Source organism: Peromyscus leucopus, chromosome 7 (genome assembly GCF_004664715.2).
Source record: "Peromyscus leucopus breed LL Stock chromosome 7, UCI_PerLeu_2.1, whole genome shotgun sequence".
Taxonomy (NCBI): domain Eukaryota; kingdom Metazoa; phylum Chordata; class Mammalia; order Rodentia; family Cricetidae; genus Peromyscus; species Peromyscus leucopus.
This window is the reverse complement of record NC_051069.1, coordinates 6,105,723-6,132,996: the sequence shown is the minus strand read 5'-3', so window position 1 is coordinate 6,132,996 and position 27,274 is coordinate 6,105,723. Positions and strand designations below refer to the sequence as shown.

The 27,274-nt window shown below is 41.4% G+C and overlaps 1 protein-coding gene across 1 annotated transcript in view; it reads right to left on the bottom strand.

The window, feature by feature from the left end:
• Positions 1–26,478, bottom strand: part of Usp3 (ubiquitin specific peptidase 3) — a 75,013-nt gene extending 48,535 nt beyond the window's left edge. Inside the window, exons 1-2 of the mRNA XM_028866299.2 lie at positions 25,186–26,478; positions 633–693 (exon numbers count right to left, since the gene is read on the bottom strand). Of these exons, the coding sequence (XP_028722132.1) occupies positions 633–693; positions 25,186–25,276 (152 nt within the window). The 5' untranslated portion in view covers positions 25,277–26,478. The remainder of the gene's footprint in view (positions 1–632; positions 694–25,185) is intronic.
• Between the last annotated feature and the right edge of the window lie 796 nt (positions 26,479–27,274).

Below are 27,274 nucleotides of genomic sequence, written 5' to 3'. Positions count from 1 at the left end.
ATGCCAGCAAAGTGCTCTACCAACTGAGCCACATCTCAAGACTCAGAAGGCAAAATATTGTAACTGAAATCTCTGGCAAGAATAAGTAACTACACAGAGAGGTCACTTTCAAAGGTAATTCCATTATCTGTAAATATTTAATTCTTTTTAGGATTTTCTTCCCCCAGGAAAATCTATCTGGGATTTGATTCATGTCAGTAAAAGAAGTAGACAGGGCAGATAACAAGTGAAACAAGACCAGCTCCATGCTGATTATGGTGAAGTAATGAAAACATGCGATCAAGTGCACTACTTTGAAGTGGGTTTAAATCTTACCCTACTCAAAAGATTTTAAAAAAACAATCATTTGCTAAACTTTGGTTTCAAGATTTAAAAGTTTCCTTGTTTCATTTTCCCAAGCAAATATTACTAGTAGGTTATCTTGGTTACCAAATTTTAATTCTACATAGCAGCATAAAGGGATTCCCCCTAGATTTTCCCTTGCAGTATCAGACAACAAAGTATTCAACCTGAGAGCACTACACAAAAATGGCATGCTATGATTAACAAAAGTATTAAATACACTTTAATATAAAGCTTTCAGGCAAATTCTTTAAGCAAGTAGGGTAATGAATAATAAATATATCACGTACCTTCCACAGTGGACACTTGAACAAGTCAAACAGACCCAGGGGCTTTTGTTGGACCTGCACACTAATAAAAGAAAAATACAACATAGCATTTGGATTGTGTTATTTCCCGTAGTTCCCCAGTCTCTACTGGTGTCCTGGGATTATAAATCCCTCGGCCTTGCAGGTGTCTTGAGGAATCACACTTTAGGAGTGAGCTTACACAGATGATGGCTACCGAAAGCTGGATCAAAAGGAAAAGGCAAGCCCACGATGTTGTGCCTTGGCCTGCCTCAAGTCAAACAGCCTCGCCACAAATGTAACACACATGCACACGTGCCCTTCATTACTTAGTGTCTTTTGCAGTCTCCCAATAGGTTAATAGGCTGGTTTCCCATTAAAAGCATTTGATGGGTTTTTTTCTTCTTCTTTTTAAGTCTCTTTTAATCACATCTTTTCCATTTAGGTCATATACAACTATAAATAGCAACTCTTCCTTGATTTAGTTAGAGGTATAACCTTAAGTCACAGTTAAGACTAATCCTAGTTTTCTAAAAATATTTTACTGAAAATATGAAAAATGAATTGCACATAATTCTTGATGATGGTGTGAGACAATTATTTTAAGTGTTACAGCAGAGCCAGGCAGGAGAGGGTACAGAAACTTTTAAAGTGTGGATTACAATTTTTTGTTGGGCTGTTGTGACTCAGTGATGGACATTTGCCTAACATGTTGGAGTCCCTGTGTTTGATTCCCAGCAACTCATTTCAAAGAAATGTTTTTCATTTCCTCATTCAATTATCTTACTCAAGTCCAATATGTAATCATATAAATTTAACTCTCAGTCATTTTAAGAATAGAACTGGTCATAACATGAAAGTCTACTTCATGTTAAGATCTTATGAGCTGGACAGTGGTGGTGCATGCCTTTAATCCCAGCACTTAGAGGCAGAGGCAGGCAGATCTCTGAGTTCAAAGCCAGTCTGGTCCACAGAGCAAGTTCCAGGACAGCCAGGGCTACACAGAGAAACCCTGTCTCGGAAAACCCAAAAAACAAAAAACAAGAATTCAGAAAGGTGAAAACTGGAAGCCCAGATTCTAGTATTGGCTCTACCATCATTACTAGCGACAAGAGTGAGAATATCATGACTCCTTTCTATGTCTTCATTGTAAAATGGAGAGCAGGTAGTGACTAACATACCCTCTCAAATCTTAACATTTTAAAAGCAGGCTAGAACTAGGGGGAAAGGCACTCACATCACCTCCTCATAAATATAATTCTTCCAATTCTTCTTTCTACCTAATTTTCTGAAAAGGCTTAAACAAGTACTGGAGAGATGGCCCAGCAGTTAGTGTACCTGCTGCTCTTGAGGACCCGGTTCCCCTACCCACCCACATGGCAACTCCAGTTCTAGGGGATCCAATACTCTTCTGGCTTCCAAGAGCAACAGGCACACACGGTACATAGCATGCAGGCAAACACATTAAATAAACATAAATAATCCACTTTTCGAATTATTTTAGTATTTATTAAAGTGATACACATGTACTTTATAAAGCTTAAAAACACAAAATTTCATAAAGCAATAGCTGTATTTGTTTCATAGGTTTGCCAACCTTTTTTTAAAAAAAGAGAGATTATTGTTAATCTAAGGGAAACAAGAGGCTTAACCAAAGAATAAATATATATGTATATACATATGTATGTATATATAATACAGTATCAATTTCTAAGCCTGATGGTCTTCCGAGGTTTTGTTTTTCCCACCTTGTTGTTGTTCCTAGCCACTTCTGCAGTACATGACCACGCAAGTGCTGTCAGCAGTGAGGCAAAATGCTTAAGTCACTGCAGGGCCTTACATCCGTCCTATGTAATCTGTAATCCGTGCCAAGTGTGGTCACATAATTTATGCACACGCAAGCCCATATACACATGCGCTGGGTGACCTATAAAGACAGGCTCTTCCCGCTCCCTGCTGTCCCTCTTGCCATCGCCATAGGTAGCTCGTAGCTTTCTTTTTGGTAGGCCTATCCATCTCCACCCTTTCCCTTCCTAATGAAAATTCTTATAGTGGGTTCTGTTGTCTCTCACGGTTTCTCAAGCCCAGTAAATAACACCAACAAATAAATAACACAACTTCCATCACCCCACAGGCAAGCATTCTACCACAGTAGATGCCTATCAGTAACAGCATCTCACTACAGGAGTGCTGTGGAGGAGGTGAGAAGTACTTAAAATCACTATTCAAACTACCACAGACAAACACTGATGCAACAGGGAAACACAGAGCCTTACCCAAACACACAATCTTAAACTGCAACATTCTAAATATTTTAGCAACACAAACAATACCCTTCTTTAACATAAAGTTCATTTATAGTGAGCTAATATTTCTATAGCATCCAGTGTTATTATGATGCCAGGAACTATTATAACTTTTGTGACTATCACCTCATTTAATACTCTACAATCCCAGGAGGTATGAACTATATTCAGAAAAGAGGCATGAGGAAGTTACGTATTTTGCTAATCTGCCGAGAGACAATTGGAACTCCTTCATACATTGTCTAAAGGAACAGACTGGTACCAAGCAGTAGGTCTAAAACATGCTACTTTTCCAGGTCTTGCTACTTAGTTAGCCCATGCTGGCCCCAAATTCTCAATCCTCTTGACTCATCCTCCAAAGTACCTGACTTAAGAGGCTTCAGTCACCATAGTAGGAAGGCCATTTTTTGTTTGCTGGCCCTTGTTTTGTGTTTGTAGATAGTGTCTCATGGTGCTGTCCAAATTAGTCTGGAACCTCTCCCTGGGCTTTATTCTCCTGCCTCAGCCTCCCAAGTAGCTGGGACTATAGGCATGTATAACATGTGCCAATGCACCACATCATTTGGCTTCACTTCTGTCTTTAAAAGACACCTTAACTAAATGCTTCTGTGTCTACACCTGCAAAAAATTGTTTCAAAGTCTGGACAAATAGACAGTAACTGTTGAAAACAGTTATGTAAGCTGGGTGGTGGTGGCACGCCTTTAATCCCACCACTGGGTGAAGCAGAGGCAGATGGATCTCTGAGCTTGAGGCCAGCCTGGTCTACAGAGCACATCCCAGGACAGCCAAAGCTATACATAGAAACCCTGTCACAAAAAACAAGCCTCTGTTCCCCCAAAGAGAACAGTGTAGGGAATAGAGACATATAAACCTGCTCTCACTTTCAATTACACTGTCTGAAGTGTTACAAAACTACATTACTTTTCTTGTAATAACAAATTTAATGTTCCAAATTTAAAGCTATTGCTACTATAAATTTACACTAGCAGATTTATGATTTTTAAACATTAGTGGTAAATTAAATAAAAACCTGAATATTATAACTATGGATTTATAAAAATATAATCAAAGCATTTTAATTTAATATTGAAGTATATGCACACATTCCACATAAGATCCAACAGTAAAAGTACTGTCCTCTTAAAATTTAAGGATAAGGTGGCATCATTCATCATAAAGGGTCCATAAATAGAAGTAGAAATATGATGCAGACTAGCCCATTTTCCCTGAAATTAAGAGCAAGGCATGTAATGTCCTATAGCCATCATGTTTCCAGGTAACAAGACAACATGGAGTTCTTAGACAGAACAAGAGGGGCCAGAGAGTAAGCCCGGGAAGACTGTAGGGGCTAAGTGGAGATGGAAACGGAGAAGACCAAACATGAACACCAAAGCCCAAGCTCCTGCCAGGCAGACTCAAGGGCAGATTGCAGAACCAAGAGTTCAGGCCCAGACCAGGAAGACAGTTAGGAAGCACAGTCCAGTCCTTTCCTTGAAAACTGTTTCCACTCTTCTCTTTTTATCCTTGTCCTTTTCTTCTTCCAGTCTTAAACCATTAGATGAGTAAATCATCCATTAGTAAAGTCAGTTAAGCATTTGTCATAACAGTTTTCCCTTTCTGCTTAATTGCTCTGTGGTTGTTCCCACTAAGAGTTCTCCCTTCTCATTTCCTGATTCTGTGACCGCCCGGGACAGCTGGATATGACAAAGTGATCCCATGCAAATCCAAGTCTTGTGAACTCACTGCTTCTTCCCCTTGCTGTTGTTTGGAATGCTTGCTCAAAGGGAGGTTGGCCACCATGTGAGTGGTCTGACTACTGAAACAGAAGTACTGTAAGCCTAAACTGAAACGATCAGAGGAAATGACATCATGGGGGCACAGAGAAGCAATCATTTACACGGAGACATGTGAGTTAAGATGTCCTAATTACAGATACTCTGCCTGATGAAATCCTAGACAAGTTTTTTTCTGACCCACAAAATTGTAAGCAAAGCACACAGTTATTTAGAATTACTAGGATGCGGTGATAGATAACCACCCAGCATAGAACATACTTCCCATCTGCCAAACAGCTCATCAGCATTCCCAGCACTATTAGTTAAATGAGCAAGGGAGCTTTAAGGAATTCCACCAACAGGAATTGAAGCTGTCCATAGGCATAACAAGGCAGTGAAGGTTAAGGCATTGAAGTCTATCTTGAACTAACCTGCTTTACATTGGGAACCTTCCGGTACTGAACATTATTATAGAGACTCAAAAGCTCAAAGTCATGTGTGTTCCCAGCCCTAAAACTGATTAATTCTTTAGTAAGTATAAACATCACTCCTAATGTTTCCCTATATTACATTTAAAAAAAAAAAAAAGCTCAGCGCTATGGAATAATCTTTCTGTACAATGTGAGTATATATTACTCTCATTGGTTAATGAAGAAGCTGACTGGACAACAGCTTAACAGGATAAGGTTAAGCAGGAGAGCCAGACTGAGAATGCTGGCAGGAGGGCAGGGCCTGAGGAGTAGCAAGCAGAAGAAGCAGGGGAAGCAATGTGGACATGCCATACCGAGAAAAAAGGCACCAAGCCAGGTGGCAGAGGGTGGATAAGAAATATGGGTTAATTTACAATCTAAGAGTTAAGTAGTAACAAGTCTGAACTATTGGCCAAGCATTTACAGTTGATATTAAGTTTCTGAGTGGTTATTTGGGTGCCAGCACAGGAAAACTCCACCTACAACTCAGTTAATACGTCAAAATCTTCAAAAGTTCCAAAGCACCCTTCCTCTAAAATAGCTCTGTTTTAGGTGAAGATTCTTAAAAAGCACTCTAGGCAATTACAGGACTCCTTTTCCTCCTCATGAAAAGTTACAAAGCCTATCCTTCAATCCTTTTGCCTCTCTGGATTATATTATTTAATAACCATTCTGAGAAACCTCAGATTGTACTAACAGTTAAACTTGGAAAACTGAGTATTTTAAGAGTTGAAGATACTTACACCATCTATTTCTAATTCTGACTTCACCCCAAGAGTTCTGATATTGTCACTTGATTCCCACCACTCTCAACAAAGCCTGACACCAGGTCTCCCCAGTATTAGGAACCCACATCTTAATCAGAACCCCAAGATTTCTGAGGAAGTATTGGATTTTTCTCTTAAAATTCTTACCAGGAAACACAGTGATCAGAACATCTGTTGCATTGTTTGAATTAGGCAAAAGCCTTGATCAGTGAGTGACCCCCCAACCCTAACAAAAGAACCCTTCCATCTTCATACAAAAGTATATGGGACAGAACTGATTGCCTTTGCAGGAATTTAACTATTTCTCTGTAGACTGCAAACAAACATGCTAGAGTCCTGTATTTAATGATCCAAGCATGGATTTTAAAGCCCACAATCCACCATTTTTTAATCCTGTTGCTTTAACCTAACAGTTGGTCCCAGAACCTGCTTCTTCACCACCAGATGGGACATGGCTACCTCACACGGCAATGGTAAGGACTTCTTAAAAAATATAAAGCAAGTCGGGGTGGTGGTGGCAAACATCTTTAATACCAGCACTCGGGAAGCAGAGGTAGGCAGAGCTCTGTGAGTTCAAGGCCAGCCTGGTCTACAAAGTAAGTTCCAGGACAGCTAGAGCTACACAGAGAAAACCTGTCTTGAAAATTTAAAAAAGAGAGAGAGAAAAAATGCATCTGACATATTTTCACAGAGGAATCTCCTAATACACAGATAGCATTAGCCAGCAAGTCTCTCAGATATCTCTATGCCTGACTTAAATTAAATTATATTCAAAGCTACATTAAAGGAAATAAAATCTGACTTTAATAAGTTTATTTCAAAATTATTATAACTATGTTAAGTGTTAGAATAATTAAAAGCAGACATGCCTAGTATAATATTTAGGAATAAAATACATCTAGAAGCACATCCTGTGAGACAACATAGAGAGGTGCAAACACCTTAGTAAGATGCTAGTCAACTCAAACATTTAAGCACTGGGCTGGAGAGATGGCTCTGCTGGTAAAAGCACTTGCTGCTCTTGCAGAGGACCAGGTTTGGTTCCCACAGCCACATCACCACGTTCATAACCATTCATATTCTCCAGTTCCAAGGGATCCAAAACCCTCTTCTGACCTCCATGGGCACCAGACATGCATGTGGTGCACATACATACAGACAAAACATTCATACATATAAATAAACTTAAAAGAAAAAAACTGTAAGAACATTTAAAGGACTGGAGTAAATCAAATACCAAAACCACTGAAATACAGCAAACTCACAGGCATTGGAACCCACACTAGATCGTGGTTCTCTGATCTAATCCACTGAAATGTACCTTGCTATCTATTCTGTTTTTGGTATGGTGTGTGTGTGTGTGTGTGTGTGTGTGTGTGTGTGTGTGTGTAGTATGTGGGTGTCTGATTGTTTTTAAAGATCTATTTGTGTGGGTGTGGATGTGTGTGTGTATTCACGTATGTGAAGGAGCCCACAGTGGCCAGAAGAGGTTCCATATAGCCTAGAACTGAAATTACTGAAGTTACAGGCGGTTGTGTATTCCCTAACATTACTGCCAAGAACCCATTCCAGTTCTTCGGAAGAGCAGCAAGCACTCCTCAGCATGGAGCCACATTACTAGTCCCTCCAGCTTGTTTTATAGAGTCTCCACTGAATCTGGAGCTCACCAATCTGGTTAAGGTGGTTGTTCAGTGAGCACCATGGACTTGTTTTGCCTCAGGCCCACCCCAAGCCCCCCAATACTGAGACTACAGATTAGCACTGCCACACCAGACTTTTATGTGCGTGCTGAGGTGCTGAACTCAGCCTCATGATGGTGGGACAGACACCTTACCTACTGGGCCATTTCTCCAGCCTGGTATCTCTTCTTAATTCACTGTCAGTACACATTGTCCGTATAGCAACAAATGAAAATGTCAAAGTTCAGACAAAAAAATATGATAAAGTAGGTTTTTTCTTCTTGTTTGAGACAGTCTTCCAGCGGGCCTCTTAACTCAGTCCTCTTGCATCAGCCTCCATACGTGCTGAAACTGGAAGCATGTGTTACCATACTTCTTAACTTCTTAATATGATCTGTCCTGTATTTCAACACTATTAAGGGCTACAGGTCAAGTCATTTCCAAATGTTTCTAATTTCTAACTTTATTTTAGCAGAGAAGTGAGTGAGAGTGATTTCAAGGCACACAGAGTTAAGACATGGTTAACTTTCCTGGGCTGGCAGGCTTTAACTTCTACCCTAGATAGTTCACTTCTCCCAGCCACCTTATCATCTGAGTCTCCTTCCAGCCTTTCCATGTCAGGGCATACACAGGAAACTGTTAAGACTGTATGGCTCATACACAGAAACTGGAGATTTCTTAGAGGCAGAGGTGATCTGGTGTGGGAGCGCCAGTCAGCCAAGGCTGAGACCCTTTACCTCAGCATGTATGTAACCCACTCAGGTCAGCTGTGGTGAGGAGTTTTGCTACCAGTCTTTCACATGGGCACTAGCAAAGCAGCAGGCTTCCCTTGGATTTCACTGTGTATGAGTCAGAACAAAATTACAAGTCACCAATCACCTCAGAGGACTGGGTGAAATCTTTTTTTCTAGCCTATGCAGAACTGTCTTGTCCTACAGTCACTCTGTAATCCTGAAGAAGCACCAGGTTAACAGTCAATACAGAGCAACCTAAAGAAAATTAAAAGAAAAAAGTCTCAAAAAGAGCCGGCTCTCGGTGGTCTGGGGGCAACAGCACTGATAAGAACATGCATTAACAACAGCCCACTGCTCAATATGAACCTTGACCCAAACTATATGAGTAGTTATTTCCTGCTAAGAAAGATCCCAAGGCAACTTCCAACTGATTTCAAGGTTTTCCAGTTAGAAAAATAATTTCAGTGAAGTATTTCACTTCAACAGCCTTCACTATTTTAGTAAAACCACAGGATCTGGGAATAACAATGCAGGCAAACATCCATATATTATTATAAAATCACTTACACATTACTGTTCACATAATCAAAATGTTAAATGTTTATTCATCCTCCAAGGAGCCCAATAATAGTAAATTATTATTATTATTATTATTATTATTATTATTATTATTATTAACCTATGTGTACAAAGCTGTTAGTTACAGCATCATTGTTAACTGCAAAATACTCTAAACAACCTACATTCTCACACATGGAAGACGAACTGCATTTCACTGTGACACACCCACAAATGAATACACTAGAAAACAATAAATCAATAGTCAGGTGGATGGATAGATGGATGGATAAATGAGAGAAGAATGGAGAGAGGAGAAAAAAGTAGAGAATGAGGCCCAGGAAATGGCTCAGTCCATAAAGTGCTTTCTTTGAAAGCATGAGGATTTGAGTTTTAGTTCCAGAACCCACATTTTAAAAAGCTGAGCATGGCCAGGTGGTGATGGCACATGCCTTTAATCCCAGCACTGGGAAGGCAGAGACAGGTGGATCTCTGTGAGTTCAAGACCAGCCTGATCTACAGAGCGAGTTCCAGAACAGCCAGGACTACACAGAGAAATCCTGTCTCCAAAAAAAGAAGGAAGAGGAGGTGGAGAGAGAGGGGAGAAGGAAGAGGATTTTGCCTGTAATCTCAGCACTGGGAAGATGGAAGCAGGAACAGGAGGGTCCCTGGTCCCTGGAGCTCACTGGCTAGCCAGTCCAATCAAATCACTGAGCTCCACGTTCAGTGAAAGATCCTGTCTCAAAAAATAAGGTGGTGGGCTGCCAAAGTTGTTGAGCAGGTAAAAGCACTTGCTTGGCAAACCTGTGAACTAAGTTCAATCCCTGGAACCCACAGTGGAAGGAGAAAACTGACCCCCAAAAGTTATTCTGTGGCCTATATAAACAATAATATAAATTAATTACTTAAAAACTAAGGTAGGAGGTGTTAGAGGAAAACACCTGACACTGACCTCTGGCCTCCACATATACACATGCATATCACACAAAGAAAACCAAAGAAAAAAACTACTCCTACAAACATGGAGTGATATACAAAATACAATGTTAAATTACAAAAAGCAAAGAAGAGAAAGCATACATAGTTTGCTGGCTCTTGTGGGAGGAGGTAAAAATTCCTATGTACCTGCATATTTGATTTAAAAAAACAACAGAAAGGATAAATTAAAAATTAAACTGGTACCCAAAAGGTAAGGGAGAGTGGGTGGGAGGGATTGTGTAATGACAATTCTTAGAATACCTTTTTATGAAATTTTAACCTTTGAAACAATGATAATGGTCTATTTACTTAAAGTTTGGCCTAATGAAAATCAAATACACAGAAATGAGTGAAGCTGTATTTCAAATAGGTGTATGGAAGGGGAGGGATGACTAGTTCTAATTTTGAACATACTGCTTTATATATTGTTCATGTACAGACAAAACCAAGTGTGCAACTGCTGAACTCTAATTACCTGAGTACCTTTTGCAATAGTATGGGCTAGCAATTCTGGAACTTACTTTCTCTGATTATAAAATTAAGCAAGTGAGTAGACATGCTACAGGTGATGGGAACCAGCCTCTCCACATTGGGCATATCCAGCAAATATGGAAGAGACAAGGGCCAGTCAGCTCATGGTGTTGAAAAGAATCACGGCTGTCAATGGGAACTCATGGTCAGACAAACAAAACCATGCACACCAACAGTGGCCGATATACCTATTCACTCATGGGTCTTATTAGATCTTTCTGATGGGATCTCTTAGTTTACAACATTATTCCCAACCAAAACAAATGAGCGCTACTTGGAAAAATGACTGATCCCAAGGCGGGGTTAGGCTGGGCACAAGTTGTGCAAGGAGCACCTTGTAATGTCAAAAAGAAAAGCCCCAAAGGCCCAAAGGAAAGATGAGAGAGAGAGAGAGAGAGAGAGAGAGAGAGAGAGAGAGAGAGAGAGAGAGAGACAGAGAGAGACAGAGAGAGAGACAGAGAGAGAGACAGAGAGAGAGACAGAGAGAGAGACAGAGAGAGAGAGACAGAGAGAGAGAGAGAGAGACAGAGAGAGATGGGCAGTAGCGGTGCACATCTTTAATCCCAGCACTTGGGAGACAGAGGCAGGAGGATCTCTGTGAGTCTGAGGCCAGCCTAGTCTACAGAGTGAGTTCCAGGACAGCCAGGGATACACAGAGAGACCCTGTCTCAAAAACCCCCCAAAAAAACAAACAAACGACTAAAAGGGTGCAAACTAAAAGTAGCAGACCAACCTCTTGCCTTCTCCCCTAAAACCCTCCTCAACTGAAAACAAACACAACCTTCAGAATAAAGAGAATTTGTGAGGCCACCAAAGTAGACAAAAGAGTCTGTAAGTCAAGAAGAGATCTGAAGATCAGGAAGATCCTACTAATCCCAAGGAGGCTGCTAAAGCTTTGTGCCAAGAGAGTGCAGATGGGAACAGGCTCAGCACACTGGGTTTGCATGGACAGAGAGGGCAAGGTTAGGGCTAAAAACAAGGATGGTGAGAACAGCTGAATCAGCAGAGACACCCTGTATGCCAAAGTCGAAACACGAGAAGAATGGTCCTCTGTACAGAATGAATTCCAAGTGTCTGCTTGTAGTAAAGAAGGTGGCTTGCTTCTTGCCTCTCAGGGAAGCTCATGTTGATGGCCCCATCCATTGTCAGAGCTGTGCTACTCTTACACAAAAAGACAAGAGTACAACATATCTTTAAAGAAAACCTCCAGTCCAAAAGAATCATATTATGATTCATGGAGTGTGATGTGTATATAAAAGGCATATGTCACAGTTCAGGTGTGAGGGTCAGAGGAAAACTCTTAGAGGTTGTTCTGTAGGTTCCAAGGATCATACTCAGGTCATCAGGCTTGCACAGCCAGCTGCTTTTAACTACTGAGCCATCTCACTGGCCATCATTTTCAAAAAGAAAAAGAAGGATGGAGCTGGAGAGATGTCTCCGCGGGTAAGAACAGCTGTTGTTCTTAGGGAGGCCTGTGTTCATTTCCCAGCACCCACACAGCAGCTCTTAACTGTCTAGAACTCCAGGTATATCTAGGGTACCTGATGCCCTTTTCTGACACCCAAGGGCACCAGGCACACTGCATACTAAGTACAAGTTGAGAGCAGGGTGCCTAGTATGCACAAGTTTGATCTCCAACACCAGGGGAAAAAGAAAAAGGGAGCCCCCCAAAATAAAACCATTTAAGGAACAGAGAAAAACATCAAAACAAACTAAGCCTAGAAGGATAAAGACACTATAAAATGGAAACAGGATTTTGTAAAAGGAATGGTCAAAGATTAAGAACGGGCTCTTGAAAATTAAAAAATATAATCAAAACTCAACAGAAACAGTAGAAGAAAAATTCAGATATTAGACCCAAAAAGCAAAAAAAAACCAACCAAACCATACTCAAAAAAAAAAAAAAAAAAAAAAAAAGGACAAGAGAAAATTAGAAACACTATCTAATTTACCTAACATTCGGTTAACAGGATTCCAGAAAGAAAAAAAGAACAGGACTAAGTTTCAGTAAAGAAATAGATCACATTTCACACACACACACACTTTTAACTTAAGGGTGTGAGATTTAAGGTGGTTCAGAGGGTGAAAGCACTTGCTGCACAAGCCTGGCAACCTGAGTTCCACCCCTGAAACCTACATAAATGTGGAAGAGTAAACAGACCCCACAAAGGTGTCCTCTGACCTACACACACACAGGCACCTCCCACATATCACATGCACACATAGTAATAACAAAAGTTTTTAAAGTCTATTCAGCATTTATCAGAAATCAAAGAAAAGTATGCATCTGAAGACATAACATTTTGAACTTTCACAACACCTAGGCAAAAAAATAAAAGGATGTCTATGAAAGAGGTAACTAGAAAGGTATCTGATGTCTAACAGCAGCACAGTGAACTTACAGAAACAATGCCTTTCAGCTGGGAGAATTCTTCTCTAATAATCCACATTCAGCAAAGCTTTCACTTTAAAATAGGACGAAAATGCCGGACCATTTGCAAATGGTCAAAAATTACCCTTCCATGGCAAGGAACCTAAGTAATATACTGCACAAACAAAAAAAAAAAAAAGTGGAATAAACCATGAAAGAAAGAAGCTGTGGCATCTTGGCAATGGGAGACCTAACATAAGAGAACAAAGGGAACCACAGCAAAGCTGTCCAGTGAGCCTAGAATCCAATTATCCCCAATGGGAGCACCGGACAGGGTTCTAGATCGGTCTCAAGAAAAGGGAGATTATCTAGCCTGCTACAGAGGCAGGAACACAGTTTCATCTACCACCCTTGGCTGGCTGAGTTATAAGAACATTTGAGAGAAATTATGTCTAAAGTTAAACAATTTTAAAACAGACAATAACTAAAGAAAAATAAAGTGTTGAAAAAGAAAGAAAAATTAGTCACTACATTAACCAAAATTTGTTATCATGTTAAGAAGTGAAGATAGGGCCAGCGGCGGTGGCGCACGCCTTTAATCCCAGCACTCGGGAGGCAGAGGCAGGCGGATCTCTGTGAGTTCGAGGCCAGCCTGGATTACCACGTGAGTTCCAGGAAAGGCGCAAAGCTACACAGAGAAACCCTGTCTCGAAAAACAAGTGAAGATAGGCAACAGCAGAGTAAACACTAATGTCCTCATTTACTACAGACAGTGGGCTAGGATAACTAACTGTGTTCCCACAGGACGACTTGGGTGACTTGGAGAGAACATGCACACTAAGCAGAGCTGGAAGATGGCTGCAGACAGCAGGCCTTTCCTAGTCAAAGCCCTTCGGTTTGTTTAATCAACAACTACATACATGTATGTGCATTATTTTTCTGAAAAATGAATTAATTTTTAAGGGTATAAAGAGTCATATCAATTCATGAACTTGCCCAAATCATATTTTAATTTTAAAAAAACTGTCAGGACAGGGTAGAATGCTTGCCCAGTGTGTACAAGAGCCTGGGTCAGATCCCAAGCACTGTAAGGAGGGAATGGGGGGGAAGGCTTAAATCTATTACAAAGCATAAAATTTCAAATAACAGTTTACCACTTGGGACCAAGCCACCTACTCAATTCCTATTACTTTTGCGCTAATTTGTCCTTCTCTACTATAGCAAATACAATTTCAAAACTGGCCAGTATTTGTCATCTATATGCTAACAAACCCAGATGCCTACAGAGCTAGGAAAGGGAGGGCATCTGGTCCTGCTGACTTCTACATTGAGGCAAACTGATCCAGAGGGCCCACTGCCAAACGGCTCAAGTATTTTACTCTGTTTTTTTAAAAGGACTTCTAAAATCAGTTTTCTACATCATACAGAACAAAACAGTATGTATGAAACCACATTCTCAAAACTGTAACATGTTAAACCTGTTATCATTCCTTCTATAATAAATTCAGACCTGTTCAGACCTATAAGCACATCTATAAGGTTGTGTCTACTCTGCTAGGCTTCAGCTTAAATCCTGCACTATGTCTCTACCTAAGTGGGAACCAGTAATGGGAGAGTGGGGGTTGAAACCATTAAAGCCACAGCAGATTACTAAATCAGAGTCTGGATGGGACACTTTTGTGTCTGGAAAACCAGACACAAATAGCTACATAAAAATTACTAAGAGTTTAATACTGTTTCAAAAATAACTTCCCATTAGAAACTGATTATATAGAGAGAAAGAAAACAAAAGCCATGAATCACTTAAGAAAAATCTAACATAAATATGTATTTCCATGGATTTAATATAGCAAGATCTGATGTAAAAATTCTATGCCTCTAACAACAATCTAAGCAAGAAAATACACAGTTAAATAGTAACAACACTTTTTAAAAAAATGAATCAAGTCAGTGTTAAGCACTGTACAATTATTATTTCAAAACAACAGAAAATACACAGATTGTAAGAAAAAATCTTATATATTAAGGAAGCACTCCCTCCTATAAGTATACAAAATAATTATGGTATTTACAGATCTCATTTTAAAAATATTACTTTTTATGTGTACGTGTTTTGCCTGCATGTATGTCTGTGCACCACATGCATGAAGTGTGCTCAGAGACCAGAAAGTATTGGATCCCTTGGAACTGTATGATGGTTGTGAGCCACATATAGGTTTTAGGAATGGAACTTAGTCCTCTGGAAGAACAGCGAGTGCTCTCAGGCCTCTGAACCATCTATCTAGCCCCTGAGATTTACAGACCTCTTAGTATCAGACTTTCTTCAGAGAACAACATGTTTAACCCTTGCATTTTATATTTCTTTCTAGTTTCTTTTGGTTTTGTAATAAAGGTTATTGCTAAAGCACAAAGTGGGAAAATTTCCCATACTTACATTTACTGCTAGGCTGGGAAATTTTATTCTTTTAGAACTAATGGGACCATTTATAAAGAAATAGAAAAAAATACCAACTGGGCATATACATATTTAAATGATCCCGAATGAAATTCACAATATTCCAATTTATGTAAAGATTTGTGTTTTTAATTATGTGCATGTGTCTATGCCCTTGGGAAGTCAGATGTCCTCAGAGTCCAGAAGAGGGCATCAGATCCCTGGAGCTAGAGTTGCAGGCTGTTTGAGTCCTGTAGTGTGGTCTGAGAACAGATTGGTCCTTTGAGCCACCTCTCCAGTCCCCCAACATGCTGGGATTAACCACAGCCTAGCCAAAAGTTGAATTTTTTTTTCTATAACGATAGATACAATTTCAAATCTGACCATCTCCCAAATATATATACCTATTAAATACTTTTAAGACCCAAAAAACTATTTTTAAATGAGGCTCTAAAACAAACAAACCAAAATACTAAAAATCAATAAATGAAAACCATGAATTTAAGCCCTTAGGACTAACTTCTCATAACAAATATCGAACTTGGGTAGCTACTGTACACACATCAGGTGAGGCTTGATCTGTTAGTTATATTACAATTTCCTTTTTAAAAAAATATTGAGGGGTTGGGGATTTAGCTCAGTGTTAGAGCGCTTGTCTAGCAAGCACAAGGCCCTGGGTTTGGTTCTGAGCTCTGAAAATAAATAAATAAATAAAATTAAATTAAAAAATACTGATGTAGCTCACTGTTAGCAGCCAGAATAACCCACATGAAGCCTTAATTTGAATTAAAACAAATTTCAACTAAATTGAAATTTTACTACCTCAAAGTAAAATTTAGCCGGGCGGTGGTGGCGCACGCCTTTAGTCCCAGCACTTGGGAGGCAGAGGCAGGCAGATCTCTTGTGAGTTCGAGGCCAGCCTGGTCTACCAAGTGAGTTCCAGGAAAGGCGCAAAACTGCACAGAGAAACCCTGTCTCGAAAAACCAAAAAAAAAAAAAAAAAAAAAAAAAAAAGTAAAATTTAAAATTCTTTTATCAACAATAATGTTGATCTATGGTCTCCACATAATACAGTTTTTTTTTCATCTAGTTTCATTTCATGTGTATAGGTGTTTTGCCTATCTGTATGTCTGTGCATCATGTGCATGCCTGGTGCCTGGGGAGGTCAGAAAAGGGGGTCCCATTCCCTGGAAGGAGTTAACAGACAGTTGTGAGCTGCCATGTGGGTGCTGGAATCAAACCCAGATCCCCTGGAAGAGCAGCCAATGCTCTCAACCACAGAGCCATCTCTCCAGCTTCCTATATAGCTGAGGACTGAACCCAGGGCCTTAGCAAGCGCTCTACCACTGAGCTAAATCCCCAACCCCCTATATAATTCTTTTATAAATACCTAGTATATTAAAACATTTTTGTAACATGTCTATGACTACATGAAACATTTCATCATAGAAATTTGTTTCCTAGAAAATTTACTTTGCTCTTCAAAACTTATCAAAGTATTAAAATTCCAGCCAGGCATGATGGCTCACACCTATAATTCTAGCAACTTGGGAGGCTGAGGTAGGAGAACCGTCACATATGAAGGTCAGACTGAGATATTATCTCAAAAATCAGTAAAGAAGTCACAAAGGAATCTTCAGATTAGTCATCAAGAACAAAGACTATATAAAGCTCACCAGTGTGCTATCCTACAACTGGCTCTATTAGGTCTACAGGAATACAGCAGCCTCCTCTTGAGGATTAGACAATAAGAACATTCCCAAGTCAGTCTGGAGGGCAGGTCAAAGATAAACAGGGAAGCAGATTTCTACTGAGAAGGCTATCTTCAACCCAGCTGCAACAAAGAAAAAACAAGATACAGTATCTACTCAAGAATGGAAACCACATCACTGACCGAGCTACTCAGTCCTAAAGTAGATAAAATCCAGTTGGCTATACTATCCTTTTACAAGATATGCACTGGTTTATCTTAAAAACAAACACCCAAGTCCCTTCTCAATGAACCTTATAAAATAAGTTAGCTACAATTTATTGTGAAGTATCCAGCTAACACAACCACTTAGGACAAGAGCAAATTCAATTTTGCAATGTCCACCCACACTAAATTTCAACAGTAGTTTTCAAAATCTGAAACTGCTCTCCTGAGCTTACCTGGGTTTTATGCATCTGTAAACAAACACACACACACACACACACACAGAGAGAGAGAGAGAGAGAGAGAGAGAGAGAGAGAGAGAGAGAGAGAGAGAGAGAGATCTCAGTATATCTCACATGAAGGAAATCTGTCTTAAGACCTGCAATCTAAAGACTGTAATTAACTTTTATAGGAAATAAACCTGGAAAATTTTAAACTGTAACTAAATGTATAATCAACAGGTTGCCTATAATCAGATTTGTGATAACCTCTGAATTCCCAGAGGCAAAAGCAAAATTCCATAGCTTCAGAAATCTCTCCCTGTTCTAAAGGGCACAACCCCTTCCCGCTCCCCCAAACCTCCTGTACTAGAAATAAAATGAAACCAGTGAGAGGAAGGGGACTGAACTGAAACACATTTTTTTAAACACCCAGAAGCTTACTATAATTTTTATGCACCTATATTGAGGGGGCTGTTACATCTGCGTGGTGAATTTCAGCCCACAAAAAAAAAAAAAAAAAAAAAAAAAAAAAAAAAAAGAGCTGAGCATAGTGAGGCTGATTTTTGAGGCCATTTTCTCCCCATTTATACAGCCAATTCTTCGTGCCTATTTGCTAGCACTTTAATCAATTAGTTGGATCATGGAAGTCAAATAGCCAATTTTTAAAATGAGTGATTTTTAAGATGTGGAATTTAAAACATTCTCATATCAAAAACCTTCCAAGCATGTTTCCAAGCCTTTTAAGTCCCTTAAGTTACTAAGCATTAAGTTTCTAAATGACAAAATAAAGACCTCACTCTCACAAGGACAAGTTAAAAGTCTGAGTGGTTGAGTTTAAGCTTTGAGCTATCTTTAATACCCCAGAGCATCTTAAGCAACTCCTAACCTTTGTCTCAGTTTCACAATCTATAAATCAGGAAAAACTACAAGGATGAGTAGTTAATTAAATTAGTCAGGATTAAATGCTAGCAAGCTGCTTTGAAGTTACTTTATGTTATTCTCAGTTCTCCTCCTACTCAGTAAAACTAATAGATGAGAAAACATCTGGAATTACTATAGATAATAACATCTACAGACTCATAGTAGTTAAAAAGATGGTTTATATTTACAAGTTTCCAAGCCAAAGTTCATTCAATAATTGCCATAAATTTCAGGAGAAGACTGCAATGAACAGCTTTTTGGTCAATACCTTTTGAGCCCCAATGGTATCTATTCTTACCTACATTCCCAAAACAGACTGTTATATAAAAATCTCAGAGCATCTTGAGAGGTCTTGGCACAAGACAAATCCAGGTAAGATGAGCAAGCTGTTACTGTGGTTGATACTATTCTCAGCATTCTCAACTGTCAATCACAGTAAGATCCATCCCAAGCATACCCTCCCAGTACCAGCCCCCACTGAGACTCTGTCAAAGCACTTCCTCCTCAGCCATCTGTCCAGGAAAGTGCTATGAAAACACCTCCAGCATTTGCTCTCCTATCTGAAAAGGATATGAATAAACCAAACACTGACAGACTGTACAGCACATACTCTGCTGCAAAGCTGCCTACTAAATCCCTTCTCAAGCCCAGGCTGAACAAAAACATTTATAGAAGTTTGAAACTACAGTTTAATCAAAGACTGTTTTTTTTTCCCCAACGGAAATATATATTGAACAAAAAAGAAGACCTCAAAAAGGAAAAAAAAAAATACATTAAGGAAAAATCCACATGTAAATGATTCCCTGATAGAAGAGGACTCAAATTTTAAAATAGGAATTTAAATTCCTCACTTAGCTATTAACTACTCATTTTTTGCTCCAAATACTATAAAGTTGTTAGCGTCTCTAAATCTAGTTTGAAAGAGCACAAACAAATCTTCATATTCCAGTACAGCAGAAAACTGCATAAATTCTAATGAGAAGGCCTGCAATCAGTTCAGCCGGTAAAGGCACATGCTACCAAGCCTGATGACCTTAGATCATTGCAGAGAGGAACAACTCTTGAAAGTTATCTTCTAATCTCCAGTGCGTCAAACACGCACGCACGCACGCGTACACGCACATAAATAAATTTCTATGAGGAAAAAGTATAATGTTATAAAATCTTACTGTTAATGGTATCAATGTAAAGAATTATAATTATCTTAAGGGTAAATGAATTCCAGAAAAACAAAAAGTTCTAATTCCCCCCTCAGCCCATCCTTTCCCTCTGCTTAGGCCATGCAGAATGTTCTTTATACACTCAGTATCGTGCTTAGATATACCCTCTGATCACAAAAGAAACAGGCCTGCTCATACCCTTCAGCTTCAGCCTGGTCAAACACACGGAGCACTCTTCCAGCCTGGGAGAATCCGCCCTGACAGGCACATACCCACACAGAGGCATCCGATTAAGAATAATGTAATGAATCAATGCAATAAGAGGAGATTCCAAGCACATGGTCAGGTCCAGGGCTTTCACATCTACATCAATCACTTAGAGGTTGTGGGGACAGGCTGGGGCTGCTTAAGATTCTGGGGTTAGAGTGGGGAAGAACACTGCCAACATGACTACTAAGACAACTCCATTTAACTTGGGCTTTACAAATAGTACTAAAAGATAGTTTAATTCTTCAGAAAACACACAAGTACACAAAGTTCAAATACTAATCTTCAAAATCAGTATAAAGAATATCTATCACCTACCCACTAATTTAAATGACCCTACTCATTACAACTAGCATTTCCATCTACCCATCTATATGTCCATGTTGTCAGAAGACTACAAATTCTCGTGTTAACAAGGTCATAAATGGCCAATTGGTTACAATCTAGTTCAGCTTACTGGCTAACATACTGGGAAGAGAAAGCTATGGAAAGCATTCTGGGAATAAATTCACTTCATCTACATTTATTCTCAACATGAAGCTAGAGATCATTTCATAATCTACAGGAGAAAACTTCATCAAGCAAGCATTTACTGAGTATACCACGGCAGTAGATATTTAGTAAACACAACACAGAATGCTACTTAAAAGGAGTGAATTATTCAACCTCACGAACTAAATTACTGATCCTTTTTAGAAAATTCGGTTCAAGAGACGAACTAGTCTTCTTTAAAGTAGGCTGAGAGAAATAGGATACAAAATAACCCATCAATCCATCAAGGTGACTTCATACCTTTATCACAAACTGATCAATCCAGTCAGCACCTCAGCCTTTAAAAAATAAAATAGAGAGGTTCATCTCTAATAACCCCTCCAAACACAAACTGCAGATCAACCAATCACTCCTTTTTTTTTTTTTTTTTTTTTAAATAGTGTGATATAGGGGTGGGGTGTATCGGAAATTTAGAGCTCCCTCAACTCTTTGAAGAATTAATCAGGGAGAATTCTCATGACTTTTACAAAAACAGCTCCAAATCAACAGTACTTTAAAAACCTAAAACCCAGGTACTTGACTTTCCTTAAATTAAAACAGTTGTGTTTAGAGTACCTTTCTTTTCTTTTGATTTTTTTTTTTAAAGCACTTCATGTTTTTGTTGTTGGGTTTGTTTGGTTGATTTGGTTTTTTTTGTTTTGTTTTGTTTTTTTTTTTTTTTTTTTTTTTGAGACAGGATTTCTCTGTGTAGTCTGGCTATCCTGGAATTTGCTCTGTAGATCAAGCTGGCTTCGAACTCATAGAGATCTGCCACCACCGCCTGGCAAGTACTTCATGTTTTATCATGTCTTTTGTCACTGGTTAAACTTTCCACCTACAAAAATAAGGAATGTGCAAGCCTCTAGCTTCTGAAAATAACATCTGGTAATGGGCACATAACACAAGGCTTAAGAGACTGGCCCAGTTTTCATTTAAACTTTCGTAATTTACAACTAGAATGTTCTTAGCCACATTTATGCATAAATCAGTTTTTACCTTATTAAGAGATTGCTATTTTCAACATTTAACTTAAAACCACTACATGGATTTATCTTCTAATCCAAGAGCTTCTCGACTTTCCAACTAGATTAGACTAACCTCTTTGAGTGCAAGGGACCACTAGACTCCATGTATTTTAAACTCCAAGTCTGTACAAATAGATACCTATTTGCTAGCCTCATGAAATTCTCTAATTTTGTAATGTGAGTTCGATGAAGAGCAGGTGTCCCTAACCATTTTACCTATGAGATCTCAAAGTAGGATCTTGAACCTTAAGATGTCAGGGATCCCTTTTCAATGGATCCAAAAAGTCAAAAGTATTTTCATGGATGACATTAAGATAGATACGTAGATACATAGATAGATGGATGGATAGATGGGTGGATGGGTGGATGGGTGGGTGGATGGATGGATGGATGGATGGATGATAGATAAAAAGGAAGGAAGAAATATTACTCTATCACTTTGAATATTTCCTTTCGATCTTTCAAGAGCACAAAGTGAAGTTTTCTAGATAGTACGGGAAGTGTGATATCTCAAGAGACTGCATGCAGAAGCAGATGTGAGAACCCAGCTGTCTTCCAGTAAGATAAAATTACAAAAACATAAAAACTTAAACTACTCTTTGGCCAGGCAGTGGTGGCTAATCCCAGCACTCCCAGAGTCAGAAGCAGGTGGATCTCTATGAGTTCGAGGCCAGCCTGGTCTACAGAGTGAGATCCAGGACAGGCTACAAAGCTATACAGAGAACCGCTGTCTCAAAAAACCAAATAAATAATAAATAAATAAAAAATTTTAAAAAACTGTCATTTCTGATAAAAGTATTAGGCCTCTTATTGTTAATTAAATAAGTAAATAAATATTTAGTTTTAATTTTAATTTCTAATATGGTGATATTAATAGATAAAAGTCACACAAATAATCTGGGTTCTAAAAAATGTTGACTATAACGGGGGTCTTTGCAAACAAAAAGTTGTATGAAGTATTGTAACATACAATTACATAACACAGTGCCTTCCATGGCTAAGAAGCTCAAGTTAGTTCTGAAGTATCATTATTCCTTACCCCCTAATCTTACTGAGTTCTGTATCTCCTTGTAAAACAATTCATCATAAAGCCAATCTGTTTGGGCTCCATTTAGTGGGCTTTAGACATTTCATTTTCAGAGTCCTATTTATAAAAATGTTAGAGTCAGTGATACCATAAATTAGACACCATAAAGCATCAGTTTCTCAAACTTTGCGCACGCGCACACACACACACACACACACACACACACACACACACACACCCATCCTAACAGAGACTTGTGAAATAAATGCAAAGCACTGCTCTTTTTCCAGATGACATAAGGAAATGGAAGTGCTGGTCCAAGCAGGTGCTGCTCGCTAGAGTCTGGGCCCTTGGTCTTTTGCAATCTGCTTGGCTTTATCACTGGGGTATAACTGCAAGCTCCCAATGAAAATAAGACAGGGGCATTACTTTTATTGTCCAGGTGCCAAAACAGGGATTTTTCTCCCTCCTCAGTAAGAGTATAATCAGACTCAGTACCAGCCTGAGCATTACTTCAACACACTGGCTATCCTTCTAATCTCCTACCAAAAACAAACAAATTCTGGAGTGTTGAAGAAAAAAAAAAAATTCAGAATACATAACACTCCAAGATGAAGAGTTAGTTAAGGGATCACAGATTTACCAATCATTTAATTACTGAAACTACAGGCAGGCAAGAACAAGATCAAGCTTAATACAGTAACACTCGACTATACCAATGAAGGGATGCCAAAAGGTTAAAATGGGAGGCCCACATGAAATGGGGTTGGACAGAAGAAAACACCCACAGAGTTGTGAAACTAGCTTTATTGGTCCTACAAATGCAGGTGATTAGACCCACCCTTCCAAAGCAGGGTCAGAGGCAACCATTTGCTGCTCGTTGTAAAGATGCCACCCTCTGCCTGGGACAGAAATCACCCTTCCATTACTAATTCGTTCCTGTTGTCAGCACAAACCTCTCAGTTATGCTCTATTTTAATGCGCTGAATTCCTCGGGAGAAGCTTCATTTGCTGCATCTCTTTCCCCCAGTCAAGTGGACTCCCTGACTGACGAGGCAAGACTGACTCACAACAGGATATCTGCAACTTGCATAATTCTTGTCCTTTTTTTAGATGCTTGTGCACAATGAAGCCATTTCTAAGTTTGATGTGATTTTACAAAAAGAAAGAAAAAAAGAAAAAAAGAAAGAAAGAAAGAAACAGGTTGTGCTGATGCACCCACCTCTGATTCCCTGTACTGACCACAGATGAACAAGAGGAAGTGCCCCATTCCTTGTGAAGTGTATGCTTTTCTTAGTGGTCATGTGTGCGTGCGTGCGTATGTGCGTGTGAAATCTCTCTTGAGAAAAATTCTGCTGGAGCCCCACGGCTACAGCTAATTAGCTAACAGACCACCAGTCCATGTGTGATACACCTTTGTGATGTTCCAAGCTCAAGACTCACTGTTAAAGACATATTTACAGGCAAGGGCCCATTTACACAAGTTCCTGCATTCCCACAAAGAACTGCAATACTAGCCAAGCATGGCAGCACATGCTTATAATCCTAGCACTCCAAGGGCTGTGGCAGAAAAATTACGAATTCTAGGTCACCCTGGGCAATAACAGAGACCCAGTCTCGCAAACCAAAGGAATTGCAATACTGCTCGGTGAAACCAATTAACTGGTTAATTTTTAAAGTCTTCGTGCGGAAAAAGACACCTGACTTTACAAAAGGTAAGCAAGGCACCAAGTCTTGGAGCTCCGGCAAACTGCAGTTACTCCTACTCCTTATCCTGGAGGATGGGCTTTCTTTGTGCCACTCCGTATGTTTTACTTCAAGAACATAATCACCTTTGAAGAAGCAACCTGTCAAAAAAAGTATTAAAGCACTCTCTAAACTACCTTCCCAGCTCCAAGCCAACCCAGGAGAAGAAACCACTCTGCTGGACCGTACCACCGTCCTCCAGCACTGCAAATGAACTTGATTTCTTGTACACTGTTCACATTTTACACTACAGCCCAAGCTGCCAGTGATCTTAAAGCTCATAAACAAAGACCAGCGTCGGCACCAGGGCCCTACCAGGAAGTAATCAAAGCGGGGTGGCCGGTCCGACCTTAAGTCCCGGCAGACAATGAGAGGGCACCGGGCTTCCGAGGGGGCAGAAGGAGTTAACGCTTAAGCCAACCATAAGCAGAACATAAATCTAAGAAGTGTCTTACACACACGCACTCGCGTGTGCTTGTTCCCAAAGCAATCCTCAACCAAACCGAAAGACCGTCTCGGAACAATCTCCGAAAGGCAAAAAAAAAAAAAAAAACTCGAGCCGCCCCTCCAAAGCAGCTGTTGGCTGCCTCCTCCCGAGCTTTCGGAGCCCGCAGCCTGTGTTCAAACTTCACCCTCCCAGCCTGAGGCAAGACTACCGAGATCAACCGCCCCCAGCGCAGTCGGCTCGGGGGGGGGGGCAGGAGCCTGTGGGAACCGGGAGGAAGCGCAGCCCGAAGGGGCCCGCGCGCCCGGCAGTCCAGACAAAGCTGCGGCCGCAGAGCGGCGCTTTTCCTGTCCGGCCCACGGGGGACAGCGAGCTCGGACCCGCCACACGCGGGGCCAGCCCTTCGGTTCGCGGAGCCATGGGGTGCGGGCCGCCGCGTCATCCCACCGCTGCGCGCTCGCCTCAGGCCCCCGCGGGCCTCCTCCTCAGCCGGCCCGGCCGTCGGGCCGCACGAAACAAAGGAGCCGCCGCCGCGCCCGCCCGCCCCGCGTCCCTTCGCCCCGCGCGACCGGCCCGCTCCCCGCAGCCTCCCCCGGGGGCCGCGCGCCACCCGCCCGCGGCCCTTCGACGGCAAGGCCCGGGCCAGAGCCGGGACCTCGGGTGCGCGGCCGGCCAGCCCCGGGGCCGCACTCACCGCTGCAGCACCAGGACGACGGGGAGCCGTTGGGGAACTTGGCTGAGTCCGGGGCGATGCAGACGCTGGAGCTGAGGTGCGGACACTCCATGGCCACGAGGACGGCGGCGGGGACGGCCGAGGCTGTGGGGCGGAGGGACTTCGGAGGCTCCGTCTGGGGTCGCTCCTAGCCCGGCGCTGGGCAGACGGCGGCTGCTTCGTCCCGAGCCTTTGCGTCAAAGAAAGCAAGGGCTTCCGGGCGCCGGGTTTTGCCACACGCCGTCTCCCGGCGCCCCGCTCCGGAGAACGTAGAAATCTGGACTCCTGGTTCTGCCGCCGCCCGGAGACAGTAAGCTTCCGCCTTCTCTAGCTGGCCCCGCCCACCCTACTGGTTACGCCCCCAGACATGGCCCCGCCCCTGCGCTAGGCGGTGGGCGGTGGGCGGGGCCTTGGCTCTTACGTTCTGCGGGAGTAGAGTCCCACCCGGCTGTTGTGAAGTGACTTTCACAACTCAGACTGCCCGGAGCAGCGGCGGCAGCTCCTTGGGACCCCAGCAAGAGTGGGTACTCAGTCTCGGCAGACCGGTCGGACCGCTGCGTCTACTGCAGTGAATCTGACTACTATAACGAGGCTTAGAAAGAGAATATGTGGCCACATTGCAAAGTGTGCGGAAAATGAAAAAACAGTCGTACGGACGGACAAGCATCGAAGCCGCATTTTACACAGGAAGAAACAGGCTAGGGGACTTTGTGGGAGTGGCCCTCGGTGGCCCAGCCGGCTGCAGGGGCCCCAGAACAGTCCTGACTTGTCATGTTCTCCCTGTAGCAGGTGCGGTCCGGAACCATTCTGGGTTCTGAACTCAGACGCCTGAGCGCGTCACCTGGATGCTGCATGGCTGGGCCCGCAGGACAGCCGGGGTACCTGGGTGTAAGCCCTGCCATTATGACTCACTGTTATCTCGTGCCTATTTCATACCTATACCTCTCCAAGTTGAATGAAATAACAATCTAGTTTGCTGTACAAGGTCCAGGTTACCAGGTGATATAAAAGGACGCAGCGTGTGTTGGACTCTCACCGCTGTCTCCCAGCCAGGCATTTTGCATACCATACCTTGTTTAAGCCTTAAAACACCCTCCTACACTGCTGCTACGGTACCTCTTTTTACTGCCAGTGAAACAGAGAGCATAATCTACTTTGCGCGGATTGGACCCCAGCTCCAGATCTCTCTTTAGAAAGAGGTAAAGAAGAGAGGACAAATTTCTAGAGGAAGAAAGCCTGTGACCTCACTGTCTGGGCCTTGAGAATGTCTGGGGCTCTCACAAACCTAGCCTCTAAAGTTGGGGTTGTTTGTTTGTTTGTTTTGTTTTACCTGATGAAGGAGTCTCGTGGAGTAAGGCAAGCAAGGGAGAGGGAAGACGATGTGGCAATCCTCAGGCAGGAAAAACAAAGGTCAGGAAATGATTAACCGGCTGGGCTGGATAGTGGTTAGTTAGCTCAGGGAACCTCCCCAAAGCACATGCCTCTAGGACCCTCCCAAGCCACCCTGCAGCCTTCTGCCTGGTGGTGTCCATTCACCTAGAGCACTTTCTGCCCACGGTAGTATTTCAGATTCCTCAAAGCTCCTTTGCCAATTCCCCAAGCTGTATAATATTGCTGTTAAAAACAAGGCTTGGACTGGCTTTGACAGCAAGGAGTTGTGAGCTGCCTAGTGTGTATTCAGAGGTTAGCTCCGCTGGCTAGTTGATGGTAAACCTGAGCTGGTCCTCTCAAGTCCTTTTCCTCCCCTACTCGCTGAAAAAACAATACTTATCTGTGCAAATTCCTGCCCTGTAGTAATTAACAGATAAAGTTTGTTTTTCTTCTTTTTTAAACAGCAGGTGAAGGCTGCTTCCTTGGGAAGAGAGAGAAGAATAAACAATATCTGACCCCCATTCAGTCTCCTCCACCTATTTATCTGAAAAGTCTGCCTCAAGCAGTGTTCTCTGTGTCTTTCTGGACACTCACCCTCATTCAGCATCCACAGCCTTTCTCCCATGCTGTCTTTCAGATATTAGTATTGAATGCCATGTTCTTCTCAACCTCTGAGAAATTAATTCTAATCCCCTAGACC